This window comes from Terrapene carolina, unplaced genomic scaffold (assembly GCF_002925995.2).
Source record: "Terrapene carolina triunguis isolate 2854851 unplaced genomic scaffold, T_m_triunguis-2.0 Scaffold132, whole genome shotgun sequence".
Taxonomy (NCBI): Eukaryota; Metazoa; Chordata; order Testudines; family Emydidae; genus Terrapene; species Terrapene triunguis.
The window spans coordinates 17,325,323-17,346,587 of record NW_020664483.1 but is presented as its reverse complement, the minus strand read 5'-3'; the positions used below and the strand labels follow the sequence as shown (position 1 = coordinate 17,346,587).

General features: G+C 47.9%; 2 protein-coding genes across 2 annotated transcripts in view; one reads left to right on the top strand and one right to left on the bottom strand.

The window, feature by feature from the left end:
* APLF (aprataxin and PNKP like factor) overlaps nt 1-5,254 on the bottom strand; it is a 97,846-nt gene extending 92,592 nt beyond the window's left edge. Inside the window, exon 1 of the mRNA XM_026653143.1 lies at nt 5,065-5,254. Coding sequence (XP_026508928.1) covers nt 5,065-5,157 — 93 coding nt within the window. The 5' untranslated portion in view covers nt 5,158-5,254. The remainder of the gene's footprint in view (nt 1-5,064) is intronic.
* A 220-nt stretch (nt 5,255-5,474) lies between these two features.
* On the top strand, nt 5,475-11,428 carry FBXO48 (F-box protein 48). The gene is made up of 3 exons (XM_024205515.1): nt 5,475-5,550; nt 6,207-6,547; nt 11,120-11,428. Exons 2-3 carry the CDS (start codon nt 6,242-6,244, stop codon nt 11,279-11,281), a joined length of 468 nt encoding a protein of 155 aa, XP_024061283.1. The 5' UTR covers nt 5,475-5,550; nt 6,207-6,241; the 3' UTR covers nt 11,282-11,428.
* The last annotated feature ends 9,837 nt before the right edge of the window (nt 11,429-21,265 follow it).

The window sequence follows — 21,265 nt, the reverse complement described above, 5'->3', positions numbered from 1 at the left end:
TCAAAAAGTTCAATGAATAGAAGATTGTTGGGGGAGGAATAGATCTGGACAAGGAGAAGAAGTCTGGAGATAAATGTGAGAAGGGAGGGACAGGCAGTAGAAACAAAAGTGAAACTGTTTGAGCAGCATATTCCAGAAGTCTTGAAGTCTTTCTGAGAGAGCCTTCACTGATTTGAGATCTACCATACCATTCTCTCACTAGAAAGGAAAACCTATAATGTCAGCAAGCTGTAAAAGAGACCCGGTTTGGGAATAAGAACCATTCAAGAAATATGTTTGCTGATATGTTTTAAAGAAAGTTACACCAGTGAACTGGTGGAAGTCACTTAAGCTCTTGGATTCAGAGACTGTTGAAGTGATAATCTCACTTTTAACAGCAGTAGCTTCTTCTGCCGGTGTAGAAAGAATATTTTCTTCCTTTGGACTAATTCATTCCAAACTGAGAAATCGTTTGGGACCTGAAAAAGCAGGAAAGCTTGTTTTTCATTTCCAGATTATGAACAAAGAGGAAAATGAAGGTGAAGATGACTGAGTTAGCTGCAGAAGCCAATATTTTAAGTTTCTCATGTTGACCTGGCTGACAGAGTCAATTTAATTGTTGTTTTTTTGTTTTTAAATATTTAACTATTTTAGTTAAAAACAATTTTAACAAAAACAAACCTGATTTTAAAAAACTTGAATGTTTAACTAAATTCAAAAAATCATATGCTTGTTTTGTTAAAATATTATATGTTTGCTGTTGAAGAAAAAAATCCAGAATACATAACGTTGTTTTAGTTAAATAAAACAATTTCAATGTCTGTCTGGTGATGTTCTCCTCCTAATACAGCATGGCAAGAAAATCCGCCAAATATTAATGATGAACCTGTTGAATTGGAGATAGTTCACCTCCCAATGACTTCATAAATATCTACTTCAATTACCTTTGGTAAATGAAATAACCAATCATTCATTTTCTGATATAGCTGTAAAACTCATCTGAAAAGTTTTCCAAATAAATCACTTAAAAAATGTATAGCGTGTACCTTCTAAAAATGAAACCTACATCTATCTCTGAGTTGTGAAGAATATGTATTAAGGTTATAACAACCAACAAGAATGCCCTTTTATGTAGAAATCCATGATTAAATCGAGTTTTCCTGACTAGTGATTTAAATCATGATTTAAATCAATTTGATTTAAATCAAATCCACCCTGGAATAATCTGACTAGCTGAAAAGGCTTCCAGTCTATGCATATGAAGACTATGTAGCTTTTAAACCAGTCAGATTGCTTATGCCCCTCACACACACACACTTTCATAACTATTTGACCCCGTGCTGATCTGTCTACCTGTTCCACTCACAGCGTTTCATTTACTATTCATTAATATTGCTACAAGTGCTTGATTTTCTCCAGGAAAACTTTGAAGCTTGGGCAGCAGAGTTGGACAATCTGAATACGTACTTCAGGAAGTTCCATTTATTTATTATATAGCTATATTACTAGAGAGAAGCCTAGAACAGGACAGCTTGTTGTTTTTAATGTAATGCTAATTATGCTGACTGTGAATGAGCCATCATGCCAATTGGAAAAATGTACCTGCCCTCTTCAGAGGAAGATCAGTCAAAGGGACAAACACAAAATAATGGCTTAGTGCAAAAACCCTAGGCAATAAAGGATATCTAAATGTGAAAAGGGCCCAATTTGAATGCAACCAGAAGAATTTCTTTTAAAAAGACTGGCTCCCTCCCCTCACTACACCTTTCCTACCACTACAAACTACAGCAGATGGATTCTTTAACAGCATAAATGGGATATATTAATCCGGGTATTTAATATGGTGCTTAGCCCTCTGGGCTGGGATTATGCAGACATGTGTCTACCTAAGAGCTGGAAAAAAAGATGGAATGTTAAGTAATTTAGTATATTAGAATGTGTAGAACACTGAAAGTTGTATTTATTTTCCACTACTTATACAAGTATCAGGGGGTAACTGTTAGTCTGTATCCACAAAAACAACAAGGAGTCAAGTGGCACCTTAAAGACTAACAGATTTATTTGGGCATAAGCTTTCGTGGGTAAAAAACTCACTTCTTCAGATGCATGGAGTGAAAATTACCAACTTATTACAACTAATTACTACATATACAGTTTCGTTTTTGCATTCCACATCTAGTATAATGAATCCACACTGATGAGTTTCACAAGCTTTTCTAGTCAATCTCACTTTTCTCATGCACACTATTCTGACTGTGGGCACTAGCATTACTGAAGAGTAAATTAAACACAGAAAACAGCTGATCAAATTCTGCCCCTAGTTAAATCCACTGGTTTGTACAGGGTGTAACTAAGGGCAAAAATGTATCCTACTGTTTTAAATGAGTTTAAAAATACTAACACCATTTGTATTAGATTATCTTGAACTCTCTCCCCCAAATCTAAAACTACTTAACAGACTCGTATATAAGCTTTTGGTGAATGCAGCCACATTTGCCAACTAGAGAAAGATACCATAGCAATTAGGCACTAAGCGTTGATATGGCTGAGTGAAGTGAGTGCAAGCCTTGGTCTACACTGAACATTTAGACTGACATAACTACATCGCTCAGGGGTGTAAGAAATTCACACCCTTGAGTGCCATAGTTAAGCCAACCTTAAGAATTCCAAGTTAAGAATTCTTCTGCTGGCCTAGCTACTGCCGCTCAGGGATGTGGAATACCTACACCAATGGAAAAATCCCTTTCCTAGATATAGGAAGGGTCTATGCTATGGTGCTAAAGCTGTACAGCTGTCACTGTAGCACCAATAGTGTAGACATACCTCGAAACTATCTGCAAAAAAAGTTTTGTTGGAAGAGACACTGCCAACTTAAGTCACATCTTTCTGAAATGTTATTACCAACCTATTGTTACAAGTATACCTGAAGTTACTATTGAGAAAATTGTTTCACTTTAAATTTGTACACAGTGCTTCAGGAGAAGAGGTGATTTTTCTGGAGGATGCCATCTTGTCCTCTAAAGCAGTGTTTCCTGAATGGTGGGTTGCAGGCCCAGTGCAGAGAGGAAGCCACAGGAAGGAGTGGCAGGCTTGAAAAGTGAGCCTGTCCTGCTCTCACTAGCAGTAGCAGCTCCTGCCCCACAGGGGTGAGCCTGCCTCCTCACTCCGGGCATTGTGACCTGGCACACAGGTCACATCCCCACTCAGGTTTCACTCAGCCATCAGGACAAACCCGAGTGGTGCTGAGACCCAGTGCGCCAGGTCACAACACCCAGAGCAGCGAGCCAGGCCCTGCCCTGTAAGACTGGAACCACTGCTGCTAGGTGACTGTGAGGCAGGTTTGCTCTCCAACTTCCTCCCGGGCCAGGGCCTCCCCGCTGCACTGGGCTGGGATTAAGGTTGAAGTGTCAGGGCAGAAGGTACTGCTGCAGGTGGTCAATGCCCCCTCAGTGGAGCAGAGAGGCAGTGGAGAACATCACCAGCCTATGAAGTGGGCCCCACAAACATGCACATTTGGACCCTGGGTGGATCGCGCACACACACAAAGAAGGAGAGAAAATGCAATTGGTGAGTCACCTTCATAAAAAATTTGGGAACCACTGCTCTAAATCTTAAGATTTCACTCAAAAAATAAATAAATAAAATAAAAAAGGAGGGGACTTTTGCCCATATGGCTGCAAAGATTACACTTCTCACATTATTAAATGTAATGGATGCAGTGAAATTGGCACAAGTCTGAAAAAAGAGCTCTGAGAAAAATGTTCATTGTCCCTATACATTTCAATGGGTTGGGAACTCTGAAGGCTACTGTTAAGGATATGTTAACATTATTAGTTATTTCACGGTTGATGAAAGCACACAAGAGCACGAGACAATATTGTGTTATTATTCAAGTTTCCTGTAAGTGAAGTCTTGCTTTGATGTCTCAGAGCAGAACTTAGTTTGTGTTGGCAGAAAGTTTGGGAGACTGATGCTATCCCCTCTCCCCTGTTCAACCCCTAATTTCCTCTGATTTGGGAGAGAATCGGGAAAGTGATGTTTATGCAAACAGGAAATAAGTCAGCGTCGCCAACCCATACGATTTGTTAGTCTCATAATGTTTAGAATTTCTCTTAAAGCCCCAGCTCCTAGAGTCACGTTAAAGGAGAATCTCTGTTTTTGTTAACACAAGTTTCCTATCACTCCAGATTATGGAGAAACACTTGAAAGAAGCTGGAGGGCTCTGATTCCACCTTCCTCCGTATGGGGGGGGGGGCCAGCCTCTATTCCACCCTGGTCCCATGGCCTGACGGGGATATTGGTTAGTGGCTCATCTATGGAGCCGTGAGCACGGGCATGTACCTGGCACAGTTCACCCCCGTCCCTGACACCCGCCCCTTTTGTGGTATGAGGGAGAACCTGGTGCATGCTTATCTCGAATGCATCAGGTTGCAGCCCCTCTTGCAGCTCCTCCAGAACCTCCTGCTGAGGTCCTGGCTGCACTTTTCCCCACACCGGTTTATATTTGCACACCCTGTCCATGGCCCCACCAAGTCACGAGCCCGCCTCATCAACCTCCTCCTTGCCCTGGCCAAAGTAGCCTCTACAACACCAGGAGGAGGATGTTAGATGAGGGAGTGCTCTGCAACTGCAGGGCCTATTTCTGCTCTCCCTAGTCTCCCGCATCCGGGCAGAGTTCCTTTGGGCAGCACCCGCTGGCTCCCTAAACAGGTTTGAGGCGCAGTGGGCACTGTCCGGGGTTCTCTGCTCGGTGTCCCCCGCTAGAGCCCTAGTTCTGAACCTGTGACCGTCACTCCTGACCCTGTTATTCCTTAGTCACCCCCATCTTCATTTGGTTCCCGGGGCCAGAGGTCCCCCCGCAAGGCTGTGGATGAAGTCGGAGAGCCTTAGCTCTGCCCGAGGCCCATGGTCCCTTCCAGCCCCAAGTGGAACTTGCGGGGTGCCCAGCGCCCGGCCCGGCCTGGGGCTAGGGGCAGGCCCGCGCCAGGCCTCCCCCGAGGCGGCTCCTGGGCTCGCTGGCACTGGGCTGGGGGCGGCAGCGGGGTCAGGGAGCCCCCCACCCCCCTGCCGAGGAGCCAGACTTACTCCCAGCAGGGGGCCTCTTCCCAGCACTGTCTGGCCGGGCTGCAGCGCCACCGGGCAGCCCCCGTCCGCGGGCGCTAGCTCGAACCCCGGCATGGGCGTCGCTGGGGGGCTCTCCGCCTGCGGACAGGGACCAGGCCCCGCTGGCCCCTCCGGAAACTCGCGCCACGCAGGGAGGTTCCTCTCCCTTCCGTTTCCCTCCGTGCTAGGAGGCGGGGCAGGCTGCCGCTGTTTGTGTTTAAATCCCCGCACCACCGCCCACCGCTCGGCCGGCCATCCCGGAAACGGTAGTTTCCAACGCACACCCTACCCGCCCGGCCGCGCTTGCGCGTCGCCGCGGGGAAACTACAAATCCCGGCGTGCCCTACCTCAACAGCCCCCGCCGCATGCGCATTGCCTCGGGAAGCCAGTGGGCGGCGGTGTAAACAAACACGTTCGAATGGGGGAGACGTTTAAACCGTCACCTTGGGGGCAGCAGCGCGGGGCCAGGTAGGGGGCGGCCTGCCGGGCTGGAATTTCCCTCCACCTGCCTTCGCCGCGGGCGGCTGGGGGATGAGAGCGGGCTCCAGCCACGGCTTGGCCAGGCGAGCTCCGAGGCGGGGCCGGGCTCGGCAGCGGGCTCGGGCGCCTGATGGTTGAGCACAAGCAGGGCACCGTCTATCTCTTGCCTGGGGACTGGGCACAGGGCACCGTCTATCTCTTGCCTAACGCCTGGAGGCTGGGCTAGCCTAGCCTTAGCACAGGGCACCGTACAAGGGTGGAGTGATTGCCGAGGGCTGGGCAAACACGAGGGTCACTGGTGACCCATCCTGCACTGTTTGAGGGCTGTAGGGTGACAAGATAGAAAGTGTGAAAAATCAGGACAGCGTGTGGGGGGTAATAAGAGCCTGTATAAGAAAAAGCCCCAAATATCGGGACTGTCCCTATAAAATTGGGACATCTGGTCACCCTAGAGGGCTGGGCCAGCCAGGGCACGAGGCATAGCATGCTGTTTAATACAGGAGGCACTTTAACATAACCTTCAAAATTAGCGTTAACTTGGTGAAAGTTAACTCCATGTATTCTGTAATTGAGATCAGCGATCAGGGCATGCAACCAGCTACATGTGAGGCTGTTTAGTGACCACTGTACTTCCTCACCCCCAGGGTTACTCATGGTGGATGTATTGAGGCCTTAAATTATGCAGAAAGCCTCAAAGAAGAACAAACAGGCACTTGCTTCGTGTAAAGAACTGACCATCCTTCCTCCAGCCAAGAAAAAAGAGGAAAATCGGGAGGACTTTGTAGAGCTGCTGCCTCCAGAAGTCAGTTTTAAAATTTTCAGTGAACTGGATATTCAGAGTTTATGCAAAGCTGCAATGACCTGCAAGAGCTGGAATCGTGCAATTGAGAACAGTGACCATTTGTGGAAACATCACTGTTTAACTGTAAGAGCTGTCTGTCAGCGAGAGATAGACTGTGATCGAGGAAATGGATATTCATGGAAGGTAAATTTAAGAACATGGACTGTCTAGCTTTGGGAAACTGGGTAGCTTTCAGGATGAGAATTAAGATATGTGAGGTTCTCTCCTGATCAGTATTTCTGATTCATCCAAGGTCAAGAGCAATTCAAAGTTGTTACCATCTAATAGCTACAGCCTGTGAGATCTCAGGGCTTGTTTACACTACAAAATTAAGTTGACTTAAGTCGAAGTACAGCCTCCACAGTAATTAAAAGTGGTAGTTCACAGCCACACTTACTCCTTCGGTCGGCAGTGCGCGTCCTCACCAGGAGTGCTTCCACCAACTGAAGTGGGGCATTATAGGACACAGATCTGGAGCCTAGCAGCCCAAGCTGTCAGTGGGGTGCAGGGCTCACCCAGCTGTCAGTGCCAGGGCATGGGGGCCCCAGCTGCGAGCAAGCACCCACAACTGACAGCTCAGGCTATCCCCACCAGAGAGTAGAAGGACTCCAGCTGACAACCCCCACTTGGGGCTGAAAGCCAACAGGCTATGTCAGTTAATCACTGTCTAACTGCATCAACATAAGCGCTACACCTCTCATGGAGATGGAGTTATGTCCGCGTAGCAGGTGACTTCCTTCATCAGAAGCAGCATTCTAATGTAGACACTGACATAATTAGGTCATAATACGCCACCTTGCATCAACCTAACTCTGTAGTGTAGACCAGGCCGTAGTGAAATAGTATCACAAACACCATCACAACTGGCAGTCTGTGCAGAGATGCCAAAAAATAAGAGTACCATAGAGACAGTGAACTACCTGGTCCCTGAGAAATGATCAGTCCAGCTCTGGAATGGAACACATTGCGAAAGGGACACAGTTTTACATACATGTTCCCCATAATTTTACTTCAGTGGAATACTCCTGCTGGGAGAGAAGGGGTGCCTGGAATCTGCTGATCTAGAGAAGTTTTTGCCCCTACACGCCTCTTAAGCCAGATACAGCTAGGGGTCAAAGAACCAGCTGCTTTAGAACCCCCTTACCCAGCACCATTGCAGCTGCTACTCAAAACAGTGAGGAGGAGCTGAACATGTTGAGTGAAATCCTATTGAGGAATAGAGAAAGCATGAACTCTGGCAACTTAAGTGTTAAAATATAATTAGGAAGGCCAAAAAAGAATTTGAAGAACAGCCAATGAAAGACTCAGAGTAATAACAAAAACATTTTTAAGTACATCAGAAGCAGGAAGCCTGCTAAACAACCAGTGGGGCCAAGTTCCCAAACCTTAGCCATTCTTTTTAGGTGACAAATCTGAGGAATGTCCCAGACTGAGGTGTCATTAGAGGAGGTTTTGGAACAAATTAATAAACAGTAATAAGTCACCAGGACCAGATGGTATTCACCCAAGAGTTCAGAAGGAACTAAAATATGAAGTTACAGAACTACTAAACTTATCATTTAAATCAGCTTCTATACCAGATGACTGGAGGACAGCTAATGTGATCCTAATTTTTGAAAAAGGGCTCCAGAGGCGATCCTGGTAATTAGGAGTCAGTAAGCCTAACTTCAGTACCAGGCAAATTGGTTGAAACTATCGTAAAGAAAAGAATGATCAGACACATGATTTGTGAAGGAAGAGTCTACAAAAAGTGTTAAGGGAAATCATGCCTCAGCAATCTACTAGAATTCTTTGAGGCCATCAACAAGCATGTGGACAAGGGTGATCCAGTGGATATAGTATACTGAGATCTTCAGAAAGTCTTTGACAAGGTTCCTCATCAAAGGCTCTTGAGCAAAGTAAGTTCTCATGGGTAGGGTCCTACCAAATTCACTATCCATTTTGGTCAATTTCACGATTATAGGATTTTTTAAATCGTAAATTTCATGATTTCAGCTATTTAAATCTGAAATTTCACAGTGTTGTAATTGATGGGGTCCTGACCCAAAAAGAAGTTGTAGGGGGTTGCAAGTTTATTGTAGGGTGGTTGCTGTACTGCTACCCTTACTTCTGTACTGGTGCTGGCAGCGGCTCTGCCTTCAGAGCTGAGCAGCTGGAGAGTGGTGGCTGCTGGTCGGGAGCCCAGCTCTGAAGGCAGAGCTGCTGTCTGCAGCAGCACAGAAGTAAGGATGACATGGTATGGTATTGCCATCCTTACTTCTGCGCTGCTGCCTGCAGAGCTGGCACATCAGTCAGTAGCTGCCTCTCTCCAGCCATCCAGCTCTGAAGGAAGCAATGCAGAAGTAAGGGTGGTATGGTATGGTATTGCCACCCTTACTTCTGCACTGCTGCTGGCAGGGCACTGGCTTCGGAGCTGGGCACCTGGCCAACAGCTGCCACTCTCCAGCCGCCCAGCTCTGAAGGCAGCACAGAAGTAAGGGTGGCAATACCACAGACTCCTTAAAATAACCTTGTGACCCCCCCAATTTGAGAAATGTTGGTCTCCCACATGAAATCTGTATAGTATAGGGTACAAGCACACAAAAGACCAGATTTCACAGGGGAGACCAGCTTTCACGGTCTGTGATGCGTTTTTCATGGCCATGAATTTGGTAGGGCCCTACTCATGGGATAAGAAGGTCCTCTCCTGGATCGGTAACTGGTTACAAGATAGGAAACAAAGGGTAGGAATAAATGGTCAGTTTTCAGAATGGAGAGAGGTAAATAGTGGTGTCCCCCAAGGGTCTGTACTGGGACCAGTGCTGTTTACCCCTTTTTCCAGCTCATTTATGAATATGTTAAACAGTGAGGTGGCAAAATTTGTAGATGATACAAAACTACGCAAGATAGTTAAGTCCCAGGCAGACTGCAAAGAGCTACAAAAGGATCTCACAAAACTAGGTGACTTGGCAACAAAATGGCAGATGAAATTCAATGTAGATAAATGCAAAGTAATGCACATTGGAAAACAATCCCAACTATACATGTAAAATGATGGGATCTAAATTAGCTGTTACCACTCAAGAAAGGGGATAGATAATAAGACAGAAAATATCATATTGCCTCTGTATAAATCCATGGTATGCCCACATTTTGAATACTACGTGCAGATATGTCATCCCATCTCAAAAAAGATATATTGGAATTGGGAAAAGTACAGAAAAGAGCATCAAACATGATTAGAAGTATGGAACAGCTTCCATATGAGGAGAGATTAATAAAATGGATTTTTCAGCTTGGAAAAGAGACTACTAAGGTTATGATAGAGGTCTAGAAAATCATGACTGGTGTGGAGAAAGTAAATAAAATAGGAGAAGGTGTTATTTACTCTAACACAAGAACTCAGGGTCACCAAATGAAATTAATAGGCAGCAAATTTAAAACAAACAAAAGGAAGTATTTCTTCACACCACACACAGTCAACCTGTGGAACTCTTTACCAGAGGATATTGTGAAGGCCAAGACTATAACAGCGTTCAAAAAGAACTAGCTATGTTCATGGAGGATAGCCATTGATGGACCTATTAGCCAGGATGGGCAGGGATTCAAAACCATGCTCTGAAGTTTCCCTAGCCTTTGTTTGCCAGAAACCTGGAATGGGTGACGGGATGGATCACTTGATGATTACCTGTTTTGTTCATTCCCTCTGAAGCACCTGGCATTGGCCACTATCAGAAGACAGGGTACTGGGCTAGATGGACCACTGGTCTAACCCAGTATGACCATTCTTATGACAGCTATAGCATCATACTTATAGAATCCAGCCTGCAGGACTTAGCAGCTCAGAGAGGGAATGGATTCAGACATTGCAACCACCACCCTCAACCAGCACTAGTTTGAAAGAAAGTACAGCCACCTCTTTTGGGGCTTTAAGTCTACCTCTGCATAGATCACTGGTCAGTGGAACTCAGAGTTACACAGTTTTAGACTCATTTCCTCTCTGAGGAAGTGTTTTAGTAGTTCAGTATGAGGCAAGAGCTCACAAGGAGGCAAGGCTGTGAGCAGATGGAGTACTCATGCTGCTCTGAAGATAGTAGACACACTGAAATCCAAACTCAACACCTTCCTGGCATCTGGCTTCATTAACAAAGCAAACATCACAAATCCTAGTCCAGACTTTCTCCAGTTATATGGCCATTTCCATGTCTCCTCCCATAGGCCTTCTCTGCCCTAGATCCTTCTCCCAGACAGCTACTTCTGCCTCCTAATGTCCAGGGTTGAGGTAACAAGCTACATGTGTCAAAAAGTCAATAAGTTAGTACCTCCCTTCATGAGCAGGGAACATCCCAACAGAGGAACCCAACCACCCTATTGCTAGAGCACACAAGAGAGTTTCTATTATTTTGGGGCCTGCAGAATAGGGAAGAGAAATAGAAAGATTTAAAAAAAAATTTACTTTAGGGTAGGGATTTAGCTTGAAAGGGTGGGGATGAGAGGCAGAAGATTTGAGAAGTGAGAATGATCCTCATGTTACTCTGAAAAATGTGAAGTTAAAGCCCTGGTCCACTAGAGGGCATTTGTACACCTATGTATTGCATTGAGGGCCCAGACACCCAAATGTGTTATAATGTAGATGCTTCTTCTGGTGTAAAACTTTAGTTCTCCCAACGTTTACATTGGCTTCTGCTTAGTTTATTCAAGTTTTTCAAGGCTTTTTAACTGTTTACCCTGTATCAGGTCACTCTACTGAGAAACTACTGGAAGAGCAAAGTGAAGCATGAATGGCTAAGTGGAAAATATAGCAACATTCACTCACGCTGTGGCTTACCAGAAAAAAGCATGTATCCCATGGATGCTGATACATGGGGAGAAATACTGGAAGCAGAACTGGAGAGATAAGAAACCAGACATGGATCTTAAATAGCAAGAAATGGCACAGAACTGACTGTTTTTACTGTAAATATTTAGCCATTCGCACCAGTGACATTTGCAAATATGTAGTAGAAACTTCACTGGAAAAAATGTATAAATACAGAGTTTATTTTTCTTTTGCACTTTATCCAAACAGCTTGTTGTAAAAACCCTAAATGAGATATAAACTATACAATGTAATTATTTTTAAAGATCTGCTGTACTGTTAAACAGATGTTAAGTCTTGGACTGACTTTTCATTAGGCACTTTTTGAAAAAATAGAAAAAAAATTAGTTCTTTTTTTTCCCACTTGAAATTCGTATGAAGCAGAAACATGAGACCACAGGCATGGGAAACGGAGGGGATTGACTACCGTATAAGCATCAAAGCCACTGGGTATGAACTCCTTCAGGCTGGCCCTCTTTACCATCAGGTTCTACTTGAAGTACAGTTATGGTCAGAAGAGTGACTGTAGTAGTGCCTCCTTCTTAGTCCACTGACCTGCTCCTAGTGTGTATTCAATCACAGCAACAAAAATCAGCAGTTAAGTTTTATCTTTTACTACTGCAGAAACTACTATGGGTAACTGAGCTGGATCTACTTTGACTTAATTCAGGTTACATTAAGTTTTATAGTAGAGCTCTCCTTGAAATGGAAATAAGGGTTACGTTTCCCCAATAAACCTCTTTAAATCTAGAGTTGAAACCTCACATACAATAGGAGGGGAATTCAGTCATCCTCTTACCCGCACCCAACCTCCAGCTAGTTGACACCTCCTCCTCTTTGCTTCTGGGGCAAAGAGATTTCTACATATCACTTCACTTTTGACGGCTTGAGTCCAGCCTTTGTAATAAGGGGATGTGTTAGAGAACTCTTCAGGGGAAGAGCAAATCAGGAAGGTCAGAGGACATTGTACAGGTGGGTTCAGGAAAAGGGTAGATGAATTCATGGAAGGGAAGCAGTAGTGGGAGAATGGAAAACAAAAGGGATTGTACAGAAGAGCAGTGAGAAAACAGCAGCCTGGTACAATAAACCACCTCCTCTTACGCTCACTTTGTAGGCCTGGTCTATACACAGTTTTTGTAGTGATATAAAATTTGATTTTTTTTTAACTGAAATCGTTCAGTTGACACAACCTCTATTGTAGACACAGTTATAAAGGTGCTTATAATTGCATCCACACTGGGGGGAGGAGGGGTCATAGTAATTTACATAAGTTTTAAACCGATAGAATGATGTTTAGACAAGCCCTGTCAGAGCATCTTCCATACAATGTATTGTAAAATGTTTTACAATGAGAACCAAGCAAACTGATGGGTGAGGTTTAAGAGAAGTTGTCTCAGAAGGAAGAGAAGAGAGCTGGACAGAGAACGTAATATAGAGAGGAGGCAATAGAGAGTTAGGGTTAGGATGGGGGTGAAGGTTAGTGGTTAGAGTAAGGGTTAGGGTTAGAGTTCGTGTGAGCATTAGGGTTTGTGTTGGGGTTAGGGTGAGGGTTAGAGGTTAAGGTTAGGGTGAGCGTTAAGGTTTAGGGTTTTTAGCTAGGGTTAGAGTGAGGGTTAGGGTTAGTGGTTGAAGGTGAGGGTTAGAGGTTAGGGTTAGGGTTAATGTAAGGTTTAGGGTGAGGGTTTGGGTTAGGATTAGGGTGAGGGTTTGGGAGAGTTTGTGTTAGGGTTTAGGGTTAGGGTTTGTGGAAGGGTTAGGGTTACAGTTAGAGTTAGTGTTTGTGTTAGGTTTAGGGGTTAGGGTTATAGTTAGGGGTTGGGGTAGAGTTAGGGTGAGGGTTGGGGTTAGGATTAGAGTTAGGGATTGGGGTTGGGTTAGAGTTTAGGGTTAGTGTGAGGGTTAGGCTGAGGTTAACGGTTAGGATTAGGGTGAGATTGAGGGTTAGGGTTTAGGGTTAGGTTGAGGTTGAATGTTAGCGGTTAGGGTTTGGGTAAGGTTAAATTTAGGGGTTAGGGTTAGAATTAGGGTGAGGGTTAGAGATTAGGGTTAGGGTGAAGGTTAGGGTAAGGTTGAGAGTTAGTGTTAAGGGTTAGGATTTGGAGATAGGGTTAGGGTTAAGGTGAGGGTTAGGGTTAGTGTTACCTTTAGGGTTAGGGGTTAGGATTAGAGTAAGGGTTAGGTTTAGGGGTTAGGGTGAGGGTTTGGGTTAGTGGTTATGGTAAGGCTGAGGGTTAGGATTAGAGTTAGGAATTGGGTTAGAGATAGCATTAGGGTTAGCATTAGAATGAGGTTGCGGGTGAGAGGCTAGGGTGAGGTTTTGGGTTAAGGTTAGTGTTAGAGTTAAAGTTAGGGGTGAGGGTGAGGCTTAGGATGAGAGTTATGGTTAGAATAAGGGTTAGGGTGAAGGTTAGGGTGAGATTGACAGTTGGGTTTGGGTTAGGATTTAGGGTGAGGGTTAGGAAGAGGTTGCAGGTGAGTGTTAGAGGTTAGGGTCAGGGTGAGGGTGAAGTTTAGGGTTAAGGTTAGGGTGAGGGTTAGGATTAGAGTTAGGGATTGGGGTAGGGTTAGGGTTAGAGTTAAGGTTGGGGGTTAGCGTTAGGATGAGGTTGTAGGTGAGGTTTAGACGTTAGGTTGAGGTTTAGGATTATGGTTAGAATAAGGGTTAGGGTGAGGTTAAGAGTTAGTGTTAGGATTTAGGGTTAGCGTTACAGTTAGGATGAGGGTTAGGTTGAGGTGGAGGGTTAGGTTTTAGGATTAGGCATTCACTCTCTTGCGAAGTTTCTGATCTTTATTCCCACCGTCAATGCGGAGTCATCCCCTGTGTGCAATGGGGTCAGGGCTCAATTCTGCTCCCACCCCCCTGGGTTCAATCTACACTGACCTTCCCTCTGCATTTCCCTGCTGTCTGGGGTCTGTTCTTGGCTCACGTGACTCCTGGGGCTCCCCTCAGAGATGGATCCAGCTGAGCTGAGCGTCCCTGAGTCTCCTTCCCCTTCCAGTGTTGTTATATGGATCCCGACTTGGAAGTTGGGTTTGGGATGGGGGCAGCTCCTCCCACTGAGAGGCCCAAAGATGCTGGGTGGGGCAGGGTGTTAGGTGGGAAGCTGAGACACTGAGAGCCGCACAGCCCCCATGCCTGGCGCACCTCTCCCTGCAATGCTCAACCCAGTATTTCCCCAAGGATGGGAATGGAACCCAGGAGTTCTGGTCCCAGCCCCGCTGCTCTAACCACTAGATACCACTCCTCTCCCAGAGACAGGGATAGAACCCAGAAGTCCTGAATCCCCGACCCTCTAACCGCACGGCCCTGGTGTCCCAGTGAATCTACCCCCTTAATGGCTGACCTGGATACCCCATAATCACAACCCCCTGCCCCAGCCAGTCCCTGCTCAGGTTCCCTGCCCAGGTCCCTGAATATCATGAGGGGCAGCGACCCAGCCAGGGGAGGGGCAGGCCTGGCTTTTGGAGATGTCCATGTCCAACCAAGTCAGTGGGAACTGTGTCCTTCCCCTCCCGCCCCCAGCAACACCTGAGTCTCAGGGTCTGGGGGAAAGGCAAGGGCTGGAGAGGACGTGAGGCGCAGTCGTCTCTCTTGGGTGTGTGTCCTGCCCCTGCTGTGTGTGAGAAAGAGTCAGAGTGTGTATGGGAGTGTGTGTGTGCAGTGTGTACCAGTGTGTGTGTGTGCTCATTGTGTATGAGCAATGTGTGTGTGTGCAAGGGTATGCATCTGGGTAGGGAGTGTGTTCGGGTGTGCGCTCTGTCAGCATGTACGTGTCACTGTGCTCATGGGGGAATTTGTCCCTGTGTGTGTCTGATCTGGGGCTTTCTCACCAGCTGATCTTGTCACAGTCTGATCCCCAGGTGTGTCCTGTTGGAGTAGGGATGGCCTGGGCCCAGGGGGATCCGGGGCAGGCTGGGTTGGCTGAGCCAAGAGGGATCTGCGGCAGGCCGGGCTGGCTGGGCCCAGGGGGATCCCATTCACCCTGCAGTGTCCCCCGGTGCTCACGGGCTCAGTGTTTGACACCACCACAGTCCTGGGGCAGGTCCAGATCTGGCCCTAACGGGGCTGCCCACAACCCCGTTAGCCTGGACCGGCCCCACCCCATCCCAGGCAGGGAGTGAGGCCCCAGGGCCTGTCCAACTCTGCCCAGCCCCGCTGGCCCCCCCGGTGTCGGTTGGTGGTTGGGCCGTTGCTGGATCCCTCCCTGTGGTCTGGGGCAGGTTGCTCTCCCCAAGATATGTTGGGGGGAACCCTACACACCCAGGGGCAGTTTCACAACCCCAGGGCCCATGGACTGAGGCTGGAGAAACTGGCAGAGGGACGGGGCTGGGTGTGTGTGACTGTAGGTGGGAAAATTTTCCACCCAAGGTGCTTTAGAGCTGAGGGATGTGATGGGAAATGTCCCAGCAGAATGTGTCTGGGTGTAGAGCTATGTGTCCTGGCAAGATAAGGGCACCTGCCAGGGGCGCCTCGCATCTCCCCGTTCTCCCTCCAAGCTCCATGTGTGTTCCCCCTTCTACTTCAGAGTAACCTTGAGAGCCCTAAAATGCCCCCAGCCCCCCAAACACACTGTCTCATTCTGCATTGGCAGGAAAGTGTTTTATTGCAGGAAGCAGCAAGGAAACAAAACTCAGTGACAGCTTTCAGGCCCCGCCTCTGGGACAATCTTCTCCCGACATGTCCCCAATACCATGGATGTGGAGGGGGAAGGAGGTGACAGTACTGTATGTTGGGCACCCAGTGAGGCGGCCACTGGGCTCAGGCTGAGGGTATCAGTGCCAGCTGGGGGGCTGGGCACCCAGATTTTCACTCATGTGGATGGGAACTGAGCACCCAGCATGGGAAATCCCCCCACAGGCCCCAAGCTGCCGGCCTGTAGGATGAGGGGAGACACTGAATGTCCCTGTGGAGAGTCATGGTGGGCACTGCCCGGGAGGGGCAGGGATGGGGCAGGAGAGACCCAAGCAACAGGGGGCTGCCCAGGAACAAAAGTGGGGAGCAGGGGAACCCCTGCTCCCAGACCATTGCCAGCGCCTGGGCTCTACAGGACTCTGTCAAAGTGCACGGGCCTTCCTTGGCCACAAGTCACGTGGATCCTGCTGGTCTGGGCTCTGCCTCGGTACATACAAACAACACCCCGGGTGGGAACCAGGCACCATCCGGCAGGTTGTCATGGGGTAGGCTGCGTTACTGTCACAGTGGTGGCATCTATCACACATCACACCGTGGCTGCAGATGGCTCACAGCCGGCTGGCGGGGACAAGGATGAAGGTGTGGGTGGGTTTGCAGAAAGGGCTAGTCAGGTTCCAGTTTAGCATCAGGAGGTTGTAGCACCGATGGTCATTAGTGGCACTGGTGTTGGGGAAATCAACATGTTCTCTCACAAACCGCTCATAGGTGTCACATGGTCTGAACTGGGCCAGGCCAGCGGCCAGCAGGATGAGGGTCAGGGAAAGCAAGGGGCAGGGTTCGCTTGGGGCCATAGCCGTGTCTGTCACTGGATAGACCTGCAGTGGGGAGAGGGAGAGGGATGCAGACAGCGCTGAGCGCAGGGTGGGGATCTGCCTCCTTCATGAAACCTCCTGAGCCCAAACACCTCCCCCTGCCAGCCCATTCTACCCCTAAAGCCTCATTACCCCAACTGAGATTAGGGCCCCCATTGTGCCAGGTGCTGCACAGTTCCCGACCGAAATCAGGGCCCCGTTCTGCAAGGTTCTGTACAGACCCTGACTGAGATCAGGGCCCCATTGTGCCAGGTGCTCCACAGATCCCGACTGAGTTCAGAGCCCCGTTGTTCTGGACAGACCCAGACCGAGTTCAGAGCCCTCTTTGTGGCAGGTGCTGCCCAGACCCCGACCGTGATCACAGCCATGTTGTGCCAGGTGCTGCCCAGACCCTGACCAAGTTCAGGGCCCCCATTGTGACAGGTGCTGCCCAGACCCCGACCGAGATCAGGACCCCATTGTGCCGGATGCTGCACAGACCCCAAGAGAGATCAGGGACCCCACTATGCCGGGCGCTGCAGGAACCCCGACCGAGATCAGGTCCCCATTGTACTGAGAGCTGCACAGACCCCGACTGAGATCAGGGCCCCTGTTGTTTTGAAAGCAAAACGCATTCTAAACTGATCTTAACACTTTTGGTGCCCTTACAAACTTAAATGCTTCTCACCCCAGGCTGGCTGGTTGCCCTTAAGCCAGGTTCTTCCCTTTGATCAGCGCTTCAGTCGCTTGGTGGTGGTGTCTGTAGATGAAGGGGGAAGAGAGAGAGCATGGCTAACGTCTCTCCCTTTTATCATGTTCTTTCTTCCCTCTTGGCTTTGCCCCTCCCTTTGTTCCCCCCCGCCCCCACGGTTGCCCTTTTCTGTACCTTTTCCAATTCTAATATATCTTTTTGAGATGTGGAGACCAGCTCCAGTATTCAAGATGTGGGCATACCATGGATTTATAAAGAGGCAATATTACATTTCTGTCTTATTATCGATCCCTTTCCTAATGATTTCCCAACATTTTGTTCGCTTTTTTGACTGCCGATGCACATTGAATGGATGTTTTCGGAGAACTATCCACAATGACTCCAAGATCTCTTTCTTAAGTTGTAAGAGCTAATTTAGACCCCATCATTTTAGATGTAGAGTTGGGATCATGATTTTCAATGTGCATTACTTTGCATTTATCAACATTGAATTTCATCTGTCATTTTGTTGCCCAGTCACCCAATTTGGTGAGATCCCTTTGTCACAGTTAAGTCCAAAAAAGACTGCAAATTAACTTGAGTTGGTTTGTATCATCTGCAAATGTTGCCACCTCACTGTTTACCCCTTTTTCCAGATCACTTAGGAGTATGTTGAACAGTACTGGTCCCAGTACAGACCCCTGGGGGACACCACTATTTACCTCTCTCCATTCTGAAAACTGACCATTTAGTCAGACCCTTTCTTTCTTGCCTTTTAACCAGTTACCTATCCCAGAGAGGACCTTCCATCTTATCCCATTTTGCTTCAGAGCTTTTGGTGAGGGACCTTGGCAAAGGCTTTCTGAAAATCTAAGTATACTATATCCACTGGATCACCTTCATCCACATGCTTGTTGACTCCCTCAAAGAATTCTAGTAGATTCATGAGGCATGATTTCCCCTTACAAAAACTATGTCCACTCTTCCCCAACAAATTGTGTTTATGTGTCTAATAATTCTGCTCTTTACTATCATTTCACCCAATTTGCCTGGTACTGAAGTTAGCCTTAGTGGCCTGTAATTGCCGGGAGCATCTCTGGAGCCTTTTTTAAACATTGGTGTCATATTAGCTATACTCCAGTCATCTGGTACGGAAGCTGATCTAAAGGATAGGTTACCTACCACAGTTAGTTAGTAGTACTGCAATTTCACATTTGAGTTTCTTCACAACTCTTGGGTGAATACCATCTGGTTCTGGTGACTTATTGCTGTTTAATTTATCAATTTGTTCCAAAACCTCCTTACTGGTCCTTACTGAATACTTTCAAGTCATGTTCAGTGGCCCCAGAGCAACCACGAACATCCAGTCCAGTGATCAGTTCATCTTTATCCACCACAAAGAGGCCCACAATACAGTCACCCCTAGTTGGGTACAAAACTTTGCATTAGAAAAGTATCTATAATTTTTCAAAATCTCCAAGGATGATTTACTCCTGGCTACGGGAGACCTCCCCGTCTGTCTCCCAGTAGGAAGTCCCCCGTGCTAACCTAATTTCTTCCCACAAGTCACAGACAGGTGCAAAAGGAGAAACGTTTCCTGCTCTCTGGTTTGGATTCAGTGAACTGTGCCAGCCCCCCACCGGTTCATCTGCTGGGCTGTGTGAATTAGCAGATTGATCCCTATCCATTCGAGGTCCTCGGGTTCTCAATAACCAAGAACATAAAACAGGTAATGATGTGTCTAATGTGGGGATTCTCAAACTTCACTGCACTCCGACTCCCTTCTGACAACAAAAATTACTAAACGACCCCAGAAGGGGAGACCAAAGCCTGAGCCCTCCCGAGCCCCACCGCTCCAGGTGTGGGGGGAAGGCCAAAGCCCGAGCTCCATCACCCTGCGTGGGGAGGCCAAATCGAAGCCCAAGGGCTTCAGCCCCAGACGTGGGGCCTGCAACCTGAGCCTGACTGCCTAGGGCTGAAGCCCTCAGGTTTTGGATTCAACCTCAGGCAGTGGAGCTTGGGCTTCAGCTTTGGCCCCAGACCCCAGCAAATCTAAGCTAGCCCTGGTGACCCCATTAAAATGGGGTTGCAACCCACTTTGGGATCCTGACCCACAGTTTGAGAACCGCTGGTATAATGTAAATGACAAGATATGGGGCTAGATGGACCTTGGGTCTGACCCAGTATGGCCGCTCTTATGTTTGGAAAGCTGACAACACTCTGGTAATGAATATCCTTGTGTGATGTAGGTCTGAGTGGGGTATAATGAGTTCTATACATGTACTGGAAATACGCCCCCTGAAATATGTTGAGGGGTCAGACTTGATAAACCAGTTTGGGTTAGAGATAGAGAAGAAGTTCCTGTTTGTTTCATGTTCATAGAGCCATAGCCGAATAGCCAAGGCAGGAGGGGAGAAAAAAGTGTACCAGGGCAAGTGCAGGGGTAGGATCCGGTCAAGTGCCCAGCTCTCTCCCAGGTTTGTGGATGAGAGCTAGGACAGGTCTCTGTTGGATAAAGGACAACACCCTGCTCCTTACAATCCTCTGTGTCCATGGGAGAGAAGGGATGAATCCCTCCTTGAGAATCTCAGCAGCTTCCTAGGAAGGAGCCAGTGCTCTTCTCGGAGGGCCTTCTCCTGGACCTCACAGGGGTCTGATGCTCTCACTCCACAAGCCTGCCTGGGGCCTTGGAGTTACTGCTCAACAGAACCAGGCAGAGCCCTGTTGTCGAGCACCAGCACCTTCCCTCTATCCCTGAAGGTGGAAGGGCCCCAACACTGCCCTGCACTCACTGCTCTGACCACGGATGGCTCTCAGGTAGCAGGACACAATGGAAACGTGGATCATCCAGTCTCTCATTTCCAGGCCTCCCCAGGGCTAAGGTAAAATTCCTGCTCCCCCTGACCATTATGCTCACCTCCAAGATGTGCTGGAGATTGTCTGTAATGGGGATTGCTGTCAGCAAGCTCTTCAGCATGGCATCCATGTCTCTGGGCAGGCCTTCTTCAGAGCCTGTCAGCAGAGGGAGACCATGGGTCAGGGTTATGGAACCTGGGGCTACACCTGCAAGGATGACAGCTGGCTCTGCAATCCTTGCCCAGAGCAGCTCTCTGCAGAGGGCCTGGTGCACAGCAGGTAGGGAACAGCCAAGCTGCTAGGGATGGGAGCTGGGCTTCCTAGCAGAGTCCAGCATCTGCAAGGAAGGGATTCCCCACGGTGGGGCAACATAATCTCCCGCAGAGGGGGAGTCTCCCCCTGACACTTGATTAAATCCTATGGCCTGTTCCCACCTCTGCCCACCCCACCCGCAAATCAGAGCACCTCCAGCTACCGAAGAGAGCAAAAACCAGAGGCCTTCCTGGCCCTTTGGACAGAGGAGTAGGTTGATGATCTACCTGCATGTTTTGGCCTTCCCCATGCCCATGCTCTATACTCAACTTCAGGGCAGTGCACAGGAACCCACCATGGACTGCTCCACCCTTGTGTTTGTCCCTACTTCAGTCTGCTTCATCTCTGTGCCAACCGTTTCCTCCTTCACCTCCCTGCAGCACCTGACAGGGTGTGTGTGTGGAGGGTCAGCATGGTCCCCTTAAAAGCCCAGTCACCACTTAACCAGGACAAGAAGAACTTGACTCCAGCCAAGTTCATTCTCTGCTCTGCCTCTGCCTCCCCAAGAGAAACACTCCTAACCCACAGCCGCTGCAGCAGCAGATCCTACAGCCAGTTGGAGCCAACCCGCCTCACCCCTCCTGGTGGTGGGAGGGGAACAGGAGAAAGGACAAAAGAAGGAAGAGATGAAGAGAAAGGAAGGAGGGATGGAGGAAAAGGTAAACTGAAATGGACAAACCCT